Source organism: Bipolaris oryzae (genome assembly GCF_000523455.1).
Source record: "Bipolaris oryzae ATCC 44560 unplaced genomic scaffold scaffold_18, whole genome shotgun sequence".
Lineage (NCBI taxonomy): Eukaryota > Fungi > Ascomycota > Dothideomycetes > Pleosporales > Pleosporaceae > Bipolaris > Bipolaris oryzae.
In genome coordinates, this window is record NW_006911294.1 from 43,041 (window position 1) to 57,834 (window position 14,794).

The 14,794-nt window shown below is 52.1% G+C and overlaps 6 protein-coding genes across 6 annotated transcripts; 5 read left to right on the forward strand and 1 right to left on the reverse strand.

Moving 5' to 3' along the window:
* Positions 1-204: 204 nt before the first annotated feature.
* On the forward strand, positions 205-1,098 carry COCMIDRAFT_23295 (uncharacterized protein; the record flags this gene model as incomplete). The annotated part of the gene is made up of 5 exons (XM_007686309.1): positions 205-226; positions 307-365; positions 421-699; positions 750-1,006; positions 1,062-1,098. 5 exons carry the CDS (start codon positions 205-207, stop codon positions 1,096-1,098), a joined length of 654 nt encoding a protein of 217 aa, XP_007684499.1.
* An 861-nt stretch (positions 1,099-1,959) lies between these two features.
* COCMIDRAFT_23296 (uncharacterized protein) lies at positions 1,960-2,449 on the forward strand (the record flags this gene model as incomplete). The annotated part of the gene is made up of 2 exons (XM_007686310.1): positions 1,960-2,000; positions 2,068-2,449. The coding sequence occupies 2 exons, from the start codon at positions 1,960-1,962 to the stop codon at positions 2,447-2,449; spliced, it is 423 nt and encodes a 140-aa protein (XP_007684500.1).
* An 850-nt stretch (positions 2,450-3,299) lies between these two features.
* On the forward strand, positions 3,300-6,280 carry COCMIDRAFT_33600 (uncharacterized protein; the record flags this gene model as incomplete). Its single annotated transcript, XM_007686323.1, has 6 exons — positions 3,300-3,331; positions 3,397-4,216; positions 4,320-4,360; positions 4,412-4,605; positions 4,655-4,680; positions 4,736-6,280. The coding sequence occupies 6 exons, from the start codon at positions 3,300-3,302 to the stop codon at positions 6,278-6,280; spliced, it is 2,658 nt and encodes an 885-aa protein (XP_007684513.1).
* Positions 6,281-6,765: 485 nt separating this feature from the next.
* Positions 6,766-8,610, forward strand: COCMIDRAFT_23298 (uncharacterized protein; the record flags this gene model as incomplete). The annotated part of the gene is made up of 2 exons (XM_007686311.1): positions 6,766-6,829; positions 6,884-8,610. 2 exons carry the CDS (start codon positions 6,766-6,768, stop codon positions 8,608-8,610), a joined length of 1,791 nt encoding a protein of 596 aa, XP_007684501.1.
* A 452-nt stretch (positions 8,611-9,062) lies between these two features.
* On the forward strand, positions 9,063-11,222 carry COCMIDRAFT_33602 (uncharacterized protein; the record flags this gene model as incomplete). Its single annotated transcript, XM_007686324.1, has 2 exons — positions 9,063-9,646; positions 9,692-11,222. The coding sequence occupies 2 exons, from the start codon at positions 9,063-9,065 to the stop codon at positions 11,220-11,222; spliced, it is 2,115 nt and encodes a 704-aa protein (XP_007684514.1).
* A 649-nt stretch (positions 11,223-11,871) lies between these two features.
* On the reverse strand, positions 11,872-13,776 carry COCMIDRAFT_85802 (uncharacterized protein; the record flags this gene model as incomplete). The annotated part of the gene is made up of 1 exon (XM_007686347.1): positions 11,872-13,776. One exon carries the CDS (start codon positions 13,774-13,776, stop codon positions 11,872-11,874), a length of 1,905 nt encoding a protein of 634 aa, XP_007684537.1.
* Positions 13,777-14,794: the final 1,018 nt, after the last annotated feature.

Sequence of the window (14,794 nt, forward strand, 5' to 3'; positions counted from 1 at the left end):
CGGCGACGATCAGAGGTGACGTTCCTGGCAGGGGTCGGGCTTGGCAAGCAAGGGCTACGTAGCTCCATCCGTCCTTACGTACAGAGAGCTGTCGGAACGTGTCTTTTTATGTGAGAAAGTGCGAATCTCCACGCTCACACCACCTCTTGTCGCCAAACATTTGCTGCTTTCCTAGAAGCGCTCAGCGACACGCCCGCCGCCACGATGAATCTCTTCCGACTTTTGGGTACGCAGAATGGAGAGCGAGGGCCGTCGCGACCAAGACGGCGCCCGCTGGGGGATCATGGCATTGCTGACTTCGCGCAGGGGATTTATCCCACTTACTCTCCATCTTGATTCTTCTGCATAAGATGAAATCGTCGAGCGTACGCTGGAATTGTCTGCTGTCTCGTGCAATGGCTGGAGCTAACGTGTTCATAGAGCGCCTCTGGCATCTCATTCAAGTCGCAATTCCTCTACCTGATCGTCTATCTTACGCGCTACGTCGACCTGCTATGGACCTTTTACGAGCCAAAGTCCCTTTATCTGACCGTGTTCAAAATCATCTTCATCAGCACGTCTGCCTACACCGTCTACCTGATGCTCAATGATTACAAGCCGACCCACGACCCGAATTTAGACACGTTTAAAGTTCAGTATCTTCTGGGAGCTAGCGCTGTACTGGCTGTTTTATTTCCGTACAAGTACACGTTTTCCGAGGTACGGCACGTCCAAGTACCGCCAAGGAGTTGTGTTAACCAAGCACACAGATTCTTTGGGCTTTCTCCATCTGGCTAGAGTCGGTCGCAATCCTGCCACAGCTCTTTATGCTTCAGCGGACTGGCGAGGCAGAGACAATTACAACCCACTATCTTTTTGCGCTCGGCGCGTACAGGGCGCTGTACATTCCCAACTGGATCTACCGCTACTTCTTTGAAGTACCCAAGTTCTACGACCCAATTGCCGTGATTGCGGGTATTATCCAAACCATCCTGTACTCTGATTTCTTCTACATCTACTACACAAAGTAAGTTGTCTAGTTGTGGGAATGAGCGATCAGATGACTAACCAACGGTTACCAGGGTCATCCAAGGCAAGAAGTTCAACTTGCCCGTATAGAAGGACTCATGATGAGGACTGCTCTCTTTCTGCTGCCGGCGGCCGAATACGGCGTCACTTTGGCTTCCTGTACTGGTATATCTACTTAGGGAGGCGTTTTCTGGGCATTTTGGTGAATGGACGAGGATGCAAATGGGCTGGGAAAGGTGCACGGGAGTTGCCTAGATGGGTGTTGTGCACGTTGGGGTGACGTAAGAAAATGGGCTATACGGAGCTCGCATCAAGATACCAATGACTATGTATATTGAGACTTGGCAATGAAACATGTTGATCTACTATGGAGCTGGTCGAGGCACGTGATCTTCGAGACTGCCAAGTCCGACTCGCTGCACACTGCGCACGAACATGTAAGCAGATACATTGTTATGAGCATTCCTATACCGCGACATGCTCACTGTTGTTAGAAGCGGACGAAACGCGCATGTATCAGAGTAATGCCGCGTCACAAAGTATGATTGACAAGGCTGAAGCACGTGAGGCAGTGCATACCTGTATGCATGCAAGCGCCATTCAGCGAAGGCGGTGGGAGGGCTCGTCCATCAACCGACCCTAGCCCGCCGCCAGCAACTCAGCACCATTTCATCTCACTGGCACCCTGCCCGCCCTGTTTTGCCCTCATACCCCGTATTAATATTCTTACTCGCTGTTTCCCTTTACCACACGTCTTGCACCGGCTACATATTCGCCACTATCGTTGCCTAGTGATAAGAAAGCAGGGCGTCTAGTATCTCGACTGCCATCTTTCTGTAGACCGCTGCTCTGCATCTCAACCGACTCGCGAAGGTGACACGACGCCCTCAAATAGCGTAGCGCGCGTGCGCGCCTGGCAATCGACTCTGCCCTCATCTTGAAGACGCAACAATGTTTTGTCTGCGAAGCTGGATCCCAGTGCTTTTCTTCTTGTAAGTAAGGCGTCTTATCACCCCCTCTCGACGGCGGCGCTGTGCACATGCTGACTGTCGTGGCCAGACTGCGGACTCAAGCATCTCCCGTCTACCTTGTCCTCTTCATATCGGCTACATACTTCCTAAACCGACCGTGCGTGTATTGCTCGCTACTCCTTTTCATTCTTGTCGTTGCGCTCTTCGACTTCCACACGCCATGGTTTGATGCGCCGCTGTCGGACAGCGCGGAACTAGCGCTCAATGGCACCGCGTCAGAAACAGCCGGAGTACTGGCGCAGGCTGCGAACCACACAGCACAGGTTGTGGTCAAGGCTGCGGTGGAAGGAGTCAAGGGAAAGATTGGACTGGGCCAGGCGAGTGACGCGCAGAGTTACGAGTGGGTCAAGGGCTTGCTGGGGAAGAAGGAATGGCGGATTCAATGTCTCGATGTGCTCATCCGAGTCTGAGCAAAGAGAAGTACAGCACGTGGCAGCCTACGTGTGGAAATGCAAGTATTTGTGCGGCGTTTTGTGGACAGACAGCTTGGTTGGCGTGGAAAAGACATCACTGCATGACTAGGCGTGGAACTGAAGCATTTGCATGGCGTAACAGGGATTGCCACGATACAAAACTACCATTTACTACTATTTTCCTGGACCGCGCCTGTACATGATGTATGAATTCGTGCAGCATAGGAGAACAGAGGGCGACAATCGTGAGGGTTTGCCTGGCCAGGGGTGGTGGCGGAGGACATTATCTGGAACGCCTCCACCCACCCGTACCATCGCAGTCAATGACGCGCATGTCACATGTCGAAATAATGGCCGCTCTCGCACTCAGCTATATCGATGGATGCGTACTAGCAGACGCTTCCCAAGCACCCCGCGCTAAACACGCCGCCGCAGGGATCGTCTCGAGAGGTGGGGCATCCGACATGCCGCACGCCCACCTTCCCCTCTCAGTCCTCATGCGTCGTCTTATGCCATTGAAACCCGCTCTTGAGTAATCTTGCCCCTCGTTTTGCCCTCCAAGCTGGCTGCCCTCTCTACCTCTGCGAGACTCTGCTCTCGACATCTGGTTCGTGCCCGGCTCGACACCAAACACACTTCGCATCTGCTGCTTACGGGTCAACTTTCATCTCTTACTTTGCCCTATCTTTGCTCAGCCCACCTTGAGCGCTCCAGAAGCTTTTCGTCAGCAACCAGACAGCTTTGCTCTACCCCTCGCACCCAATTGAGGCCGCGTCCCCGGTCTGCAGTAGCACTCAGCATCCAAAAGAGGCTGTGTCAAAGCGAAGCTACCAGCAGCTTCGCAAACATGGCTTCAGATCGCGATGTCCTTCCAGCATGGTCAGTAAATTGCATTGCATTTCGCCCGTTATCAGGATCAGGAGAAGCTGATAATCATTTGATAGGGCTAAGCCCTCGCACTATGACCTCTCCCTCTACGACCTCGAATTCGGCGGCAAGTTTGGATACCACGGCACCGTTAAGATCAATACAAAGATTACCAAGGATGACGGCTTCAGCACGCTCGTTCTCAACGCTCACCAGCTCAAGCTCAAGAGCGCCGAGCTGAAGGCTGGCGATAAGACATACCCAGCCAAAGACTTCAGCTACGATGAGAAGAGGCAGCAGGTTACGCTGAACTTTGGCGACAGCATCACCTACACTGGCGAGACTGTGCTGGAGATCCAGTTCCAGGGCGCTGTCAACAACGTCATGGCTGGTTTCTACCGCTCCAAGTACAAGCCCAAGGGCGAAGTTCCTGCGTCTGTAGCCAAGGACGACGAGTTCCACTACATGTTCAGCACCCAGTTCGAAGCTTGCGACGCCCGTCGCGCCTTCCCTTGCTTCGACGAACCCAACCTCAAGGCTACGTTTGACGTTGAGCTCGAAGTACCCAAGGACCAGGTTGCACTTAGCAACATGCCTGAGAAGGAAATTAAGCCTAGCAAGCGGGACGGCTTCCATACTGTTGCGTTTGAGAGGTCACCCATCATGTCGACATACCTCTTGGCATGGGCTATTGGTGACTTTGAGTACGTCGAGGCTTTCACCGAGCGCAAGTACAACGGCAAGAACATCCCAGTCAGGGTCTATACGACTCGCGGTCTGAAGGAGCAGGGACGCTTTGCCTTGGACAATTGCCATAAGATTGTCGATCACTTTTCTGAAATCTTCCAAATTGATTATCCTCTTCCCAAGGTCGACCTGCTGGCCGTTCATGAATTTGTAAGTAAGACCGCGGAGTGCACCGAACGTTGCGTTGACTCTTCAGCCAATCATACGTGCAGTCCCTCCCCCATAGTTGCGTAACGCTGACCTTGTTTTCTAGTCACACGGAGCCATGGAGAACTGGGGTCTCATCACCTACAGGCATGTCTTAGGAATCCATACGATTTGAATGTAGCACTAATACAGCTTCAGAACGACCGCAGTACTTTTCGACCCTGCGACTTCCGCAGACAGCTACCGAAACCGGGTAGCCTATGTTGTAGCTCACGAGCTTGCCCACCAGTGGTTCGGTAACCTTGTCACCATGGACTGGTGGAGCGAGCTGTGGCTCAACGAGGGTTTTGCTACCTGGGTCGGATGGCTTGCTATTGACCATCTTTATCCAGGTATGACCTCTCTATGAAGTCTCAGAATTTACGCTAACAACAAGTTTAGAGTGGAATGTCTGGGGACAGTTTGTCGTACGTCATAAATCTCGAGGTATCTATTCTATTAGCTTACTGACAATTTTCCCAGACTGATTCCGTGCAACAAGCTTTCGCTCTTGACGCCCTGCGCACCTCTCACCCCATCGAAGTGCCTGTATACGACGGCCTGGAGGTTGACCAGATTTTTGATCACATTTCCTACTTGAAGGGATCTTCCGTCATTCGTATGCTGAGTGCTCATCTTGGCGAGAAGGTCTTCTTGCAAGGTGTTGCAGACTACCTCAAGGCCCACCAGTACTCCAACGCAACCACCAATGATCTATGGTCTGCTCTGAGCAAGGCTTCTGGCCAGGACGTCAACAGCTTCATGGACCACTGGGTCCGCAGGATAGGTTTCCCTGTCGTCACCGTCGCCGAAGAGCCTGGTCAAATCGGGCTTCGCCAGCAACGCTTCCTTCTCGCCGGCAACGTTAAGCCGGAAGAGGACCAAACTACTTGGTGGATCCCGCTGGGTCTTCACACTGGTGACTCACCCTCTACGGCGTCCGTTCACGGAACCACTGCCTTGACACAAAAGGAAGACACAGTCCGGGATGTCAGCCAGGGTTTCTACCAGCTCAACAAGAACCTTACTGGCTTCTACAGAACTAACTACCCTCCGGACCGTCTGAAGAAGCTCGGAGAAGCCCGCGACCAGCTTACTGTACAAGACAAGATCGGTCTTGTTGGCGATGCATATGCCAATGCTGTAGCTGGATACGGATCTACTGCTGGCCTGCTCGCACTAGCAGAACGCTTCCAGGACGAATCCGACTACCTTGTTTGGTCCCAAATTCTTACCAACATTGGTAATGTCCGGAGTGTGTTCTCCGGTAGCGAGGATATCAGTGAAGCTTTGAGAAAGTACCACCTCAAGCTCATTACACCGGCTGTCGAGAAGGTTGGATGGGAGTTCAAGGATGGTGAGAGCTACCTTGTCGGTCAGCTGCGTGCTAGCCTTCTCCTATCTGCAGGTATCGTTGGCCACCAGGCTACTGTTGATGAGGCGCTGAAGAGATTTGACGCGTACGTCTCTGGTGGAGACAAGAAGGCCATCCACCCTTCGCTCCGCCGGGCCGTCTTTTCCACAGCCATCAAGAACCGTGGCGAGCCAGCGCTCAAGGCTGTGCAGAATGAATACCTCAACACAACATCCATTGATGGAAAGGAAATTTGCCTAGGCTCGCTTGGCCGTGTGCAAACACCTGAGCTTGCGAAACAAGTCATGGATTTCGTCTTCTCGGATGCCGTAGCCATGCAAGACAAGCACTCGTCAACGATCGCTCTCGCAAACAACTCAAAGGTGCGAGTAGAAGTATGGCACTACATCCGCGACAACTGGGATTCCAAGGTTCACCCTGCACTCTCTGGAAACCCTGTCGTGCTAGAGCGCTTCCTGAGATTTGGTCTCAACAAGTTTACCGATGCTGCTGTCGCGGACGACATTCAGAAGTTCTTCTCCAACAAGGATACCAGAGGTTACAACAAGGGCCTTGAGGTTGTGGATGACACGATCCGCAGTTACGCTGCCTATGCTGCACGAGACGAGAAGGTCGTGCGGGAGTGGCTGAGTGCAAACGGCTACTTGGGTTGACTAGATGCGAAGTTGTAGATTGGTTGATTGGTGAAGTGATAACCTCGACCTGAAATTTGTACAAGAGATGTAGTATGTAGATGAATCTGAAAAGAAGATTTGATCGAGAACGAATTGAGCCTTGATACACAGCCCATACTACCTGCTTCCTGATTGACGGACTTAGTCGGTCACCGTCACCTCGGCTCATCCAGCCGGCTTATCTTATCAGACACTGATACGGCTTGCGTCGTACCCCGTTCTTGCTTCCTTCGCATGCAGGCACATGTCGTGCGACGTATCATTGCGTGGACGCGATGACTAAAAGAATGCAATCGCTTTTGAGGGTACCTACCTATCAAGTCTCTGATAGCCCGCATATCCTCCGGCCCAACTGTGATTTGTCTACGGCTAATAGAGCTTGTTTCCTTTAAATATGATCATGCTTAAACCCGAGGCAGCTCTTGGTAGTACTTGGAAGCTTAGGACTGCTACAACCAGGTATAATGACAAGCCCCGAGGTACCTGTAGAGCACGTTGACGTCCTGGTGGTGGGCGGGGGACCCGCCGGTATGTAGACAGCCCTTTAGTTTTGATGTCAGAGCCTCTAATATTTTCAACCAGGTCTCATTACCGCGTATCAACTTGCACGCAATCTTGACCGTTCAGAATACAGAATCAAAATCATTGAAAAGCATGTCAAGTCATCGCAAGACCAGTATGGCCGTGCCATTACCCTCTTCCCCCGCAGCTCAGAGATGCTCGATCAGCTCGGCCTTGCAGACTCTCTCGCCCAGCAATGCTTCGCCTGCCGTGAGACGGCCAATTATGACCAATACGGCAATGAAGTTGAGGGTAGAGGTTGGGCATTTATGCAAAACATGAAGGATACAAAGTGGGACTTTGCGTTGGTATTGCGGCAAAAATACCAAGAAGACATATTCCGGACCGCAATGAAGAAAGAAGGTGTCGAGCTACAAGCACCGTACGCACTGGTCGATATCCAGGTACTACAAGACGTCAAGCCCGGCGGATACAGAATCTTGGCCACGATTGAGCACAGCGAAACCAAAAACCAAAGTATAGTAAAATGCCGCTACCTAATCGGCGCCGATGGGGGCAAATCCTTTGTCCGCCGCACCCTCAACATCCCCTTCGACGGCACCTCGACCGAAGACAAATGGATCCGCATCGACGGCGTCCTCGAAACCAACCACCCCAAATCCCGTACCTACTGCGCCATCGAAAGCCCCACGCACGGTAACGTCCTATGGGCACCCCTCGATCGCGGCGCCACACGCATCGGCTTCGCCTTCACGAGCGCGCGCCAAAAAGCTTACGCTGAATTCACCCAGGACGCTGCTGTGCAAGAAGCCATCGAAGCCGTAAAACCGTTCTCCATCCACTTCAAACAGGTGGACTGGTGGACCATCTACGTCGTCGGCCAACGCATCGCCCGCTCCTTCTTCGTACACGACTGTATCTTTCTAGTCGGTGATGCGTGTCACACGCATAGCAGTGGGGCCGCTCAAGGCATGAACACTGGGATCCATGATGCCGTTAATCTAGCTTGGAAGCTATCGCTTGTACTAAAGGGCGTTGCGCATCCCGACCTCCTGCGCTCGTACGAGGCAGAGCGCCTCCCGAATGTACAGCGTTTGATTAATTATGACAAGGATATCTCGCGGCTTATGACGATGCAGTTGCCAGAGGGGTGGAAGGGGGATCCGCGTGCGGATCCAAATGAGGTTCTTGGGGCTGTTATGGCGGAGGCGGCGGGGTTTAGTAGTGGACTGGGGATTTTTTATGAGGAGGATGGGTATTTGAATGTGGGTACTGGGCAAGCGGAGGTTGTGTCGAAGATGGTGCGGGCTGGGCAGAGGGCACCGGATGTTAAGCTCAGTAAGCCGGGGACGGGGGAGGAGACGCGGTTGCTGGTCCAGACGCCGAATTTTGCGGGGTTTTATGTGCTGGTTTTTACGGGGGAGGTGGAAGTGGAAGGGACAAGGGAGCGGCTTGGGAAGTTTGTAGGGGCAGTAAGGAGAGTGAAGTGGCTGAGCGGTGGTGAAGGGCCGGTGGAGTGGATTACGGTTGTTTCTGGGCGGGGTGTATCGTCTGCGTATGAGGCGTTGGGTGGTATGATGCCGTTTGGGCGTGTCTTTTATGATGAGGATGACAGTGCGGTTGAAAGGTATGGGGTTGATAAGGAGAAAGGTGGGGTGTTTGTATTAAGGCCGGATGGATGGGTGGGTATGGTTTTCCCACTGGATGGATCTGCTGGGGAGAGGCTTGAGGAGTATTTTGGGAGGTTTTTGGTGGGAGTGGAGGACAAGAGGGAGGCGAAGTTGTAGGCTCAACAAGGAGGGGTGAAGGGGAAAGGAGATTGAGTCTACTCAAGACAATTTTCTCGCATGCTAGATTTTGATTTCTTTCTCTTATCTACAGATGCAGTGCTTATCAAAAGGCAGTAAGTATATGCTATCCTTGAGTTATGTGCTGGTTGTATATCCATACTGCTGTATAGTGAGCGGATGTAGAACTAGAGCCATATTTTCATGACTCATCAGTCCTACACAAAGAGATCGAATCCCAGTTTATCTCTCTTCGCGGTATTAATAGGTTTAAAGCTAATACGCGGGGTCCAAGATCTACGTAGCAGCGGTTCATGTCGCTAATCTGCCAAGCCTGCAGGCAAGATGACGTACCCCGCGTGTCGTCGGCGCATCCGCGTCCACCCTCGTCTTCGACCAGGCATGGATTTATTCTACGTTCCTGAGCCTGGTGTCATACACCTCCCGCAGCCATGTCGACAACCCAACCCCTCACTCCCGCTCAGACACACGCTCTCTTTGATATCCTGATCCACCACCAGGTCTACGCTGAGATTGAAGCCTTCAAATATCCCTCGACAATCGACCAGTATGGCTACCCATTTCGCAAGGCTGATGGCGTTCAGTCGACGAGCCCGTTGTTGCAGAACATGCTCAACAAGTTTGCGCTGTGCAACCCCGCCATCAGAAACTTTGGAGAGGCGTGGTGGTCCGAGAAGATCCAGACGCTAGTCGCAAAAATGGCCGAAGCCGAACTGAGCGAGAGTTACGACAAGGGCGCTATTGGTAGCAGGAAAGCGCTCGCAACGGCGGCAAGTAGTATTGCTGAGTACGTCGCGAGGGGCATGCTGGGAGGTTACTCGAGGAAGCAGAAGGAAAGCAAAAAAGAGTACGATACCAGCAAACCTGAGGACGTCATTCAGGGTTTCGAAGAGCTGGTACACGAGTCGATTTACGGCAATGCTCTCGATGAACTGTATGAGAAGGTCAAGGCGACCCCAAGACTCGAAGACCATTCGAGTAGTCTACAAGCAGCACATGAGTATATGCTGCTGAAGTGAGTACTCACACGGCATATTCGTACTACTTCTAACAGCACCAGTGCTGCCTCATTCCTCCACCATATCTTTATCATGTCGCCCGACGGCCAGTACCTTGTCCGTCTCCTCGAGAATCTGCACCGCCTCATTCCATACACCGTAGTCAAGCAAACATTGCGCGTTGGCAATGCTGCTACCATGATCAACGGCATGGTCAGGCTGGTCCTGGCAAAGTTGTCTGTGACAGCCATGACTAACTGGATAGGTCTCACTAATAATACAAACGACGGCATGAACCTATTACAACAAATCATTTCTACAGTACTAGCATGGGATACATCGGAATTTCAAAAGCGGGCAACTAAACTCGAAGCATCGCGCAATGCTCCGGACAAGAGGGTCTTCAAAGCAATCAAGACGTTTGTGTACGCACCGAGAGAGAAGCACGAAGCTGCACGAAGCCAGTCAATCTCTGAATCCAAGTCGATTGTGGCAGTCATTCTTGAGACTTCTGACCCACCGTACAAGGTTGATGCCGAATCGCTCAACGAACACCAACACAGTGTGACCATGGAGTACTTCGGCACATATCTCTCTATTCGCGACCGCGAGGAACTTACAAAGGTTCTTTGTAAATCCAACCCTGACGTCTTGACTTCTACAATTCGCGACGCCGTCGCAGGCATGGATCCCGTCATCAGAGCCATTCACAATGCCGTTGATCTGTCCGGCACTGTCACTGATGCGGAGGCATTTATTACGGATCTGATCAAGACTGCCAAACCCAAGAAGAAGGGTGGCTACCGAAGCCGCGAGGCTTCCAAATCGCGTCCAAGCTCACCAGACCCAGCTAGTATCTTGGATCAAGAAGCAAGTGACGCTCCTACAGTTGAGGAGTTTGTACAACTGCTCAAGAGGCACGCGCCTTCGATGCACAAGTTCCTACACCAGGTCACCAAGAACGCACCGGATCTTGGGCAGGACTTCCTAGTCTACGCTAAGCGCATATTCTCCGAGTTCAGGGTCGACCAACGTGCACTAGAAGCCGAAGAAAGAGGCGAGGGTGGCGCAGGAAACATGACGGCACCGCTACACTCTATATTCGAGACTCTAAGCAAAGAAAAGCAAGACGAGCTAAAGCAGCTCCTTGACAAACACGAAGAGCACCTTACAACCCTCAAATCAACATCGCAATCTCGTCTAGAATCAATCATGCGACCAACAACTTCGTCATCACAAAACAGCAGAGGCACAACCCATGGCCCGGGCATGTACCTCTCCCGCTGGAACGCCCTCCTCGATAGCACACTCATCACCCCCGCCACCATTCACGGTCCCGTACGCAGAGGCTGGGAAGTCAAAGGTGAACTTGATGGTAAAGGCTTGAAAACAAATACTACACTACTTAGTGATAGGCCTAGCAAGCGTGACCGTATTACCGCTATGATGGCGGATGGGACGGGAGATCGGATTGAGAGAAGGGAACGTAAGCGGGATGGGCTGGAGGAAGAGAGCATGGAGGTTGTGTGGGACAGTTTGAGAGATCCCTGGGTAGGGGTTTGCAAGGGGCTGGAGGTTATGGGGCCGGAATAGGGTGGCTTTTTTGTTGCACATAGACGGCAAGATGACTAGGGGTATATACAAATATAGACGTCTCGCGTAGTTTTTTCACGCTTCTGGATCGCTAATATATTGCCGTATGTAGCTAACACGTAATATTACTACCTATACGTTACATGAATCACGCATTCATCTCCCGACTTTTCTTTCTTGTCTTACAATCTTTGCCTCGTGTCCTTGTTCCCGAACAAGAGACCCGGAAACCTCAATCATCCCTTTTGACCGAGCCGTGTGATAAGCCCGGTCACCCGGAACTACTACGGGAAGTCTTGTCATCTTTTCTTGTCTTCGTATCAAGATCCCGCGTATGTGTCAGGACTGTGAAGAGACGGACTAATATGCGGACGAAAAGAATTAGAGTTTTGATTTGGATGCAAAGAAAAGGGGAGAGGTAAAGATCTGTAACAATTGATGATAGTGTAATATTTCTAGGTAAAGTAATGATGATGGCCTAGTAAGTCTAGGTTGTAGCGATGATAGTATTCCAGTACTAGTATGTTTGTAGCGATGATATTCCACCCCAAAGCAAGGAAAAATAGGGTATGACTGGTATCTTAGTAGTAGTAACACAAATGGAAAACCAAAGGAAAATAACAACAACAACAACAAAAGAAAGAGTCCTTTACGACATGACGATCCTATCCCAGCCAGTGAAATCAGGAATCTTGTAGCAGCCCTCTGCATCTTCTTCCCCTTCAAATGCAACACCATCGACACTCAAAGTCCATGCCACAATGACTATACGCGCCACAAACGCCACAGTGCGAACATCCAACGGCAACTCCGCCTTCAGCACCCTCTCAAGCTGCTTGCCCAGATCCCCCCCAACACCATCATCAGACCCAAAACTCACACTCGACCCCGTCGAAGCCCGCGAGATAAAACTCAAGCGATTCGACCTCCGTCGCAGCCTGCGGTCCGGACTCTCTGACTTCGCTGCTGGAACAGCAAGCTGCGCAGCAGTCGTGGCCGTAGCAGAAGCAGTGCGAGAAGCCGTAGATCCAGCCCTCGAAGTACCCGTACCTGTAGCCCTAGCATAGGCATCTGCAATCTCACTTCTCAGCCCTTCCTCGACTTTCTTCAGTACCTCGCTGGGCTTCGTGTCGGGTACCAGCGCCATCAGACGCTCCAGCAGCGCGACATAGCGCGACATCCGCGCCGCCTTGTCAGCGCGCGTGTCTGGAGTCGTTGGGTCGACGCCGAGACGGCGGAGTCGCTCGCGCTCGCGATGGAGGGCTTTTGCGTTTCGCTGGTCGTAGAGGGCGCCGAAGAGGGAGAGATGAGGGGAGTGGCGGTGCAGTTTTGCGACGAGGGCTTCGAGGCGGGGGAGGAGTTTGCCTGGGCTGACGCCGCCGGTGGTGATGAAGGAGATGGTTTTTATGAGGTGGGTTGAGGCGAGGGGGGCGAGACCACGCGAGAGGGGTAAGGCGGCGATGGCGTTGAGGAGGGTGGTGGGGGGTTGGAGGGAGGTTGAGGGGGTGAGGATGTGGAATTTGGGGGGGAGAGAGGAGGGGAGGGAGGAGAGGAAGGTGGTTTGCTTTGTCGGGGTTTGGTTGGCGGTGGTGGAGAGCGAAGAGCCTGACTGGATGGCTGAGAGGGTTGAGGGGGTGATGAGGATGCTGTGCGTGTTTTGGGCGTCTTGGGTGTAGGGGAGGGAACCGGCGGCGAGGTGCTTTGCGAAGAGCGGGGAGACGCCGGAGTCTGGGGCGTGCCACTGGCATTTGTTGCGCTTGGTTTGCTGGAGGGTGATGTGGTACTTTGATCCGCCTGTTTGCACGGAGACGATAGAGATATTGTAGGCGCCCGTCTCTGAGACTGGAACTGTTCTGTCGACATTGCGCTTCGGTTCGCTGCCGAGTATTATGGCAAGTGCAGTGAGTTCGGCGGGTGTGATCGTTACGGTTGTCCGGCCTTTTTCAACTTTTGCTTTCTGTCCGTCTTTGGCCCATGTTTTTTTCCCAGTTTGACGGCTTCCATCGTTGGGTAGTCCGTTACGCACCGATACCAGAGGCGACGACCACTTCTTTACAACAAGACTCCTAGCTCGTCCCAGTTCTGTCATTGACAGGTCCATACTTTTCCTATGCATCTTTAAGCTGGCGTCTGCCCGCGAAGTCCCCGATACCGATTTAGATCGGCCAAGGGCTCCTGAAGGTTTCCTCGCCAAGGCATGGCCTTTGGGTACATCCGTGGCGTATGGATATCTCTCGAGAGGATAACGAGCGCGGATTTCCTTTTCAAATGCTTGGTATAGAGCGCTGAGTGGTATCTGTCCGTCTTCTTCTTGAAGACTTGTGAATAGTGCGGAAGAAATCAGACCCTCATCTGCAGCTTTGATAACGGCCGAGATATTTGGAACATATGGAGCCTTTGAATCCAGCTTTGGTAGGAATAGTCGCTTGAGAGAAATCGATATTGGCGTGACTTGGGTTTGCTGTTCAGCCTTGTCGTCTTTACTGAGTTTGTCTTCTTGATTCACATCGTGCTTAGGGTGCTTAGGTAGCCAGAAGCGGGTAACGAGAACCATGGTGATGGAGAAAAGGTTAGTAAGCGAGTGTTTCCTAAGACAACATTCTTCCCTTGGACCCCTTTCACGCGGGCGCTGAAGTTTTATACAAAGGCTTTCCATTGTGAGTCGGTAGTGTACCATGCAGGTAGACCCTGGCCTAGCCGAGCAAAGTGTGTCTACATCGCCAATCGGAACTCAGGGAAGTCGTAAGCGACCCCCCGTGTCATAATCTCGGACGAGTTGGCAGCCGCCAGCGTCATCCAGATGGATCGGGGGTTTGACTATCAATGCACATTGCCCTTGTGTGGTCGCTTGATTTGTCCAGAGGGAAGGGGTTGCGAGGTCACCAGCTCCAAGACAGGGCGCTGGGCGCTTCAAGGCATCCAAAAGCCAGCCATCTGTTTCAAAGTTGCTTTTTGTATTAGAAATCTTACAAAGTCTTACAAAGGATACCTTTTGCACTGCATGCGTGCGTCTTGACCAAAGTACGCATCTGACCGAGTCTTTTTTTCAGAATGCCTCAAGGCTCTGCTCAGAATTAAGCTCTAGACAAGCATTCCAGCCACAGTGCATTCGCGCCACACGCGTTTCTGCAAAGAACTAGCTTTTCTGGGACTCTGCTGACTTGACCGGTTTGCGCGATGACTGTCGTGACGCGGAGCAGCGGACGAAACGGACCAACGAAGATCTGCGCATCGGCTCCCGAAGGAGGCGTTTTCCGACCAAACCCTTGTAAATCCCTGAAGGCGGTCAGTTGGAGCACACATAGTACCATACCATTGTTGAATTTTTCAAGTAGTATGTACACAGTACTATGTGGCGTCAGAGTCGATCATGCGAAAATTCCAGAACAAAATTACTAATATGATTCCCTCAATGCAGTACTCGTAGTATGCTCTGCACAGGGGAGTTTGCCAACACAAGGCAGCATTTGCAAAGCCAAAAATGCTAACTGATTGGTTCGTGGCTGGAAAAAACTCATTTTTTGTCACTATGGAGATCTACAGTGGCCAGCCCTGTTTCCCGTGTATCGGGC